Below are 6,000 nucleotides of genomic sequence, written 5' to 3'. Positions count from 1 at the left end.
GGCCAGGGCAGGGGTTGGGGTTTACTGGTAATTTTGGGGTTTACTGTTCATTTTGGAGTTACTGTTCATTTTGGGATTTACTCTTAATTTGGTATTTACTGTTAATTTTGGGGGTTACTGTTAATTTGGGATTTACTGTTAATTTTGGGGGGTATTTTTGTGTCAAATTGACTCCATAATTAAGAGTCGGGAGGCACAGGAGACAAGGACATGAGAAGATGGAGAACCCCAAATTTTGAGCCTCTTTGTGACCTTTTTGCTGTTCGCTCTTTCTCTTCCCAGCCCAACCTCCGCTAAATCGGTCTCCGACCTTCCTGCTGCCTCGGCTTTGTGGTTCCAGACCCATCCTCAATCCCAGAAGATGTCTTCCTACAGACAGAGCTCCAGCTCCCGCTGCCTGGCCCCCTGTGCGATCTCCTGCCCCCAGCCCTGTGCCGACACCTGGAACCAGCCCTGTGTCACCTCCTGCGGGGACTCCCGCGCTGTCATCCACCCCCCGCCTGTGGTCATCACCTTCCCGGGGCCCATCCTCAGCTCCTGCCCCCAGGAGAGCATCGTGGGGTCTTCAGCACCCTCAAACTTCCTGGGATCTGGAAACTTCCTGGGATCTGGGGGTTCCTACGGCTCCTACAGTTACGGGAGGTCCTACTCTTCCTACGGATCCTCTGGGAGCTGCAGACCCTGTTAAACATCCCAGGAATGAGCAGGAAGGAGCCAAGAGCCACCACGGAGCCTCCACAAATCCCGGCAGTTCCCAGAGCATCTTCATCCCCAAATCCCAGCAGTTCCCGTGCCCCGTGCTTTTATGTAAATTCCCTTTTCTTTTCCTTTTTTTTCCCCCGCGACTCCTGCAAAAAAACGACCTCGGAATGGTCCCATCCATGATCCCTGGCTGGCTGAACGTGGGATGAGGTCGTGTCACCTTCCCACACCCGAAAACCCAGGAGTCATCCCTGTGGAATGCCCAGCCCTGGAGCGAATTTTTTCCTTCACTTCCCCCGGGGTTTTCCATACCCACTGCGATATTTCGCTTCCTCCTTTCTCATTAAACCATTGTGCATCAAAATCCAGAGTTTTCCTGTGGTTTTTAGCCATAATTTTGGGGGTTTTCCGCCAGTCTGGGTGAGCGTGGCGACTTCTGGTGCCTTTCCACACCTTTCCGCGGTGACACAAAGTCATTCCAAGAGGGATAAAGAGGTTTTGGAACCCTCCCAGTCCCACTCGGATCTTCCCTCAGGGCAGGGGTGGCTGTTCCCTGTTCCCAAAGAAAGTCAAACACGGGTGACTCGGATTATTTGTGTCTCAATGCCTGCCCCGGGCTCCTGATTTAATTAGATCCCCACACAGTAATTTTACAGTTTTTTCATTGTTTAAAAACAGCCTGGGGGGAAAAACTTTCCTTGGAAAACTTCCCCTGGAAATTCCCACAGGAATTTTTACCTGAAAGGCAAATTTTTGGTAGAATTCTGTGAGTTCCTTGAACTTTCCCGTAAATAAATCAAAATCAATTAGAGTTTTAAAGTGTTTCCTGCAGAGGAACCCACTCTACCCTGGGAGAGTGGGGAAATTCTCTTTTCCAGGGAATTTCTGGCTGCCCCATCCCTGGAATTATCCAAGAACAAGTTGGAGCAAGCTGGGATGGGGGAAGGAGTCCCTGCCCATAAATCAAAGATCTTCAAGGTCCCTTCCAACCCAAACCATTTTCTGGTTCTATGAAACCCCAAAGGACAATTCTTTAACCTTTAATTCCTTAATTCTCCCTGGACTTGGAAGGAAAAGAAAAAAACACAGGCAAAAGATCCGAAAATGTCTCAAAGTTTAGGGGGTTTTCTCCTTCTTTTTCTGTCTCTATTTTGGAGCAGCCTCTGGTCCTGTGACCCCTGATTATGGAGGCAATTTGATATAAAAATCATCATTTTCTGGCCACTGCGACACTGGGGATGTGCCTGTGACATTTTCTGAAGTTCACTGACACAATTTGAAGAAGAAAAGGACAGAAAAATTCCAATGGCAGCAACTGAGGCTCCTGAACCACCTGCCACCCAAACGGAGAATTCCTGGGAGTGGGGAGAAAACTCCAAGGATGAGAAAAACTCTGCTCTGAACCCCAGAGGTCACTGCATCCTTGTCTTACCCTGTGCTCAGTCCCAGGACAAGGGAAGGGCTGTTAATTGAGATGCAATCAGCAGCTGACTCATTAAAGGCGTTGCAAACATGGAATCCCAGCTCGGGGCAGATTCCGATGCCAATTAAACTACTCGTGTTTGATTTCTAGACTTTATGTAATGGGTAAAATGTTTATTTAATGGTTTTTAGGTGCTCCTGGCTGGCAAAATCTTTATTTAATGTGTTTTTAAGTGCTCCGGGCTGGCAATTTCCCTGTAGGCACAAAGGCCCAGGGATGTGCCCTGCTGGATTCCAGCATCCTGCCAGGGTCAGATTCCCATGGGATTGGCAAAGGGAGGATTTGCCATTTTTATCATTTTGCAATTGGAGGAGTGGCACTTCCATTTTTTCAGGTGTTTTAAATGAGATTCTCCCTCAGGCACACTGAAGAAATATCTTCTTTTTTAGCTCATTCCCTCCTTTTTTTTTTTTTTTTTTCATTTGAAACCAAAATAATTTAATAAGAATGTCTGGAATCTTTGATTTTTGCAGTGTTCAGGGGCCTTTGAGCAACCTGATCTACCAGAGGGGTTGGACTGGATGACCTTTGAAGTTCCTTCCCAATCTAAACCATTCCCTGATTCCATAATTCCTTGTTAAATAAAAAAACCCAGAATCATTCTACCTGATAAATTCCCCATGTCCTGTCAGTTTTGCCCATGGCCTTTTCCAACCTGAATGATGCTGGAATTCTGTTATTTTAATTATTTTTTTAACCTTCAAAGGATAGAAAGCTGCCCCTGAGGAGTTTTATTGCAGAAACATTTGGAAAACCAAGTAAACTCAGGCTGTGCTCCTCCTTGGGGAGCAGCTCAGACCTGCCTGTGGGCAGATCATGAGGCAAAGGGAAAAAATGGGAAAAAAGAGGGGAAAAAGGGGGGAAAAGGGAGAAAAAGGGAAACCAGGAGGCTGCTGTGTGATGCAATGAATTTTTAATGAGCAAGAAATGTCCCTTTGCAAAGACAGAGATCACAGAACACGGAAAATCCATTCCTGGACAATTTTGGGGAAAATCCATTCCCAGAAAATTCTGGGGAAAGTCCAACCAAAGTCCTCCTCCGAGATGTCCTCAGCCAGCTTCTCCTGGCTGTTGTCCGAGGGTATTGGTCATTGTGGGTGAAATCCATAGGGAATGGGCTGTCCTACACCGTTTCAATAAATCAGGAATGCTGGAACAGGGAATGTGCTGTCCCACACTTGTTAAATAAACTGGGAATGCCAGAACAGGGAATGGGCTGTCCCATGCTGGTCCAATAAATCAGGAATGGGCTGTCGCATATCAGTCCAATAAATCGGGAATGCCGGAACCGGCAGCGAGAGCAAACAATGAGGAGGGGCCCAACAAGAAGTAGGAGAAAGATCAGGAACACGAAGGGGGCCATGGAAACACCGACCCCTCATGCTCCTGGCTGTGGATTTGGGCATTCCCGGGATTCCTTGGAAGCTCCGCTGCTCTCAGCAGGGCCCACAGGAGCCGCGGAAGAGGCGGCTGAAGCGGCGCGACACCGAGGGGCCGCAGGAGCCACTGGCCAATGCAGAGATCCCATATCCAGAGCGGGCGCTGTATCCCGGGAAAGCCCCGGAGCCGTAGAGACTCCCAAAACCCAGGGAGCCGCCAAAGGCTGGGGTTCCAGCAGATCCCACCACGGCCTGCTGCGGGAAGGAGCTGAGGATGGGGCCGGGGAAGGTGACCACCACCGGGGGCGGCTGGATGAGAGCGGTGGAGTCCGGACACTGCCGGACACACGGCTCGTTGCAGCTGTTGGCCACGGGCTGCGGGCAGGAGATGCCGCCGGTGGTGGGGCAGAGGTCGTAGCAGGACATTTCCCGGCAGGGGTGGAGGTTCCTGGAATGGAGAGAAGGAGCTGCTGAAAACCAAGGATCTACGGAAGGGGCAGGTGGAGGTTTGGGGGAGCTGGGAAATGGGGGAAGACTTCCCCAGGGGAAAAACTGGGGTGGGATAGGAGCAGGTTTGGGGTTGGGAGAGGTGGGATGGGATGGGATGGGATGGGATGGAATTGGGATGGGATGGGATGGGATGTGATGGGATGGGATGGGATGGGATGGAATTGGGATGGGATGGAATTGGGATGGGATGGGATGGGATTGGGAGGGGATGGGATGGGATGAAGATGGGATGGGATGGAGATGGGATAGGACAGAATGGGGTGAGATGGACATGTGATAGGATGGAGATGGGATGGGATGAAGTTGGGGTGGGATGGCAATGGGATAGGATGGAAAGAGCACAATTCTTTCATCAGATAAAAATACGTATTTAAAACATTTTTCCACCTGGATATCTGGGCGTAAAATGTTTAATGTTTTTTCCCAGTAAAAATATTATTTTATTCACTGGGTCAGAGCATGAGTCTACTTTCCTTCATTTTGACTGTGGTGAAAATAATTAAAAAATTAAATATTTTTATATTTTTATATATGTAAATGACTGGAATTAAAACAAACTCTTTCTTCAGCTGGATAGCTCAGGACATAGACAAATTTCTCTGATTCAATCAGGGACTGAAATGCAGGAAAATTCAGCATTTTAAAGCTTGTGCCATCCTGAATTTTCATTCTGCTGTCAGTCCAAGAATGGCCAAATATGAATAACAGGAAAAAAAAAAATTCCTAAATAAAAAATGCCTCTCGTGGATTTGGCTCCTAAAGCCTTGCCATAAAATACTTGTCAGGATACTGCAAAAATGAGAATTTAAATAATAAAAAGAAGAATAGAGGGAAAATAAAGTCCTGAAAATTAATGTAATAGTTGCGAACAGCAACTGGAATAAAAAAATCAAAAAGCAAAGTCATTATGGAGCTGGGAGAGGAATGAGAATACATCAGACTTACCTGATGGAGAGGAAAAAAGCAGGAGAATGATGGAAAAGCTCCCCAGATCTGCTGCTTTTATACAAACCCTGCGAGGCCCCTGGGCTGAACACGCCGAGCCCGGGAGTCGCCACCTCGGACGAGCCCAAATCACTCCCCAAAGTGACGAAACTCTCCCGGCTTTGCAAAACCACCCTGAATCTCTGCCCCGCAAGGTCGGCACATTCCAGCTGCCGGCTCCCTTTCATCTCGGATCCTGATGGAGCAGCTCCATCCCTCCCAGCGGGAATTAAATCCCATTTGCTAAGCCCTTCCTTCATTAGCATCATTAATGATTTTAATCGGAGTCAGAACCTGCTGCCGTGCACAGGTTTGGGTTTAAGGGCTCCGGATTTCGGCTGTCGTCACGTCTGCTCCCAGATTTTGCAATGGAATGCTTGGAGAGGTGCAAGGAGGCTCCTGATGGGTTTTGCACCCGCAGCCACAAACCTCAGGTCGTTGTGGGAATTGTGGGGCTGCCTGCTGGGATCGGGAAATACCCGATTTTCCTCAATGCAGAAAACACAATATTTTTGTACCTAGAACAGGGCTTAAACCAAAGTTTGTTGTTTGCTTTGTTTTTTTGTTTTTTTTTCTTCTGGAGGGATATCAATGTTTTTTTCATTGCCAGGTTCCACCTCAAAACCCCTCATTTGCTGTGGATGAGTTATTAAATAAACACATTCCTGCCAAAGTTGCACTGAAGTTGGGAGGTTCTTTCCCCCAAACTTCAGGATGTCCTCAGGGGATTACAGGAATAATTCCCCCCAAAAGGTGTCCAAATATTTTTGGGTGTGTTTTTGAGCACTTCCCAAACCCTCCTCAATATTTTATGCATGAAATAGGGTATGATTATTGCAATATAAATATGTGGTTGTGTTCTAACAGCCCAGCACTTTGAAACATAATTAAAATTAGTCTTAAAATTATTATTAAAAATAAAACATAAAAAAAAAATTGTCC

General features: G+C 47.3%; 2 protein-coding genes across 2 annotated transcripts; one reads left to right on the top strand and one right to left on the bottom strand.

The window, feature by feature from the left end:
- The first annotated feature begins 361 nt into the window (after positions 1-361).
- On the top strand, positions 362-688 carry LOC121353576 (scale keratin-like). Its single transcript, XM_041467499.1, has one exon. It carries the CDS (start codon positions 362-364, stop codon positions 686-688), a length of 327 nt encoding a protein of 108 aa, XP_041323433.1.
- A 2,933-nt stretch (positions 689-3,621) lies between these two features.
- Positions 3,622-3,990, bottom strand: LOC121353560 (scale keratin-like). Its single transcript, XM_041467477.1, has one exon. The coding sequence runs from the start codon at positions 3,988-3,990 to the stop codon at positions 3,622-3,624; it is 369 nt and encodes a 122-aa protein (XP_041323411.1).
- Between the last annotated feature and the right edge of the window lie 2,010 nt (positions 3,991-6,000).

The sequence above is a fragment of the Pyrgilauda ruficollis genome, unplaced genomic scaffold (assembly GCF_017590135.1).
Source record: "Pyrgilauda ruficollis isolate IOZ18807 unplaced genomic scaffold, ASM1759013v1 scaffold208, whole genome shotgun sequence".
NCBI classification, from domain to species: domain Eukaryota; kingdom Metazoa; phylum Chordata; class Aves; order Passeriformes; family Passeridae; genus Pyrgilauda; species Pyrgilauda ruficollis.
This window is presented reverse-complemented; position numbering and strand designations above follow the sequence as displayed.

Bases quoted from the DNA above. Each gene is read 5' to 3' on its own strand.
- LOC121353576 (XM_041467499.1), top strand. From the start codon at position 362: ATGTCTTCCTACAGACAGAGCTCCAGCTCCCGCTGCCTGGCCCCCTGT.
- LOC121353560 (XM_041467477.1), bottom strand. From the start codon at position 3,990: ATGTCCTGCTACGACCTCTGCCCCACCACCGGCGGCATCTCCTGCCCG.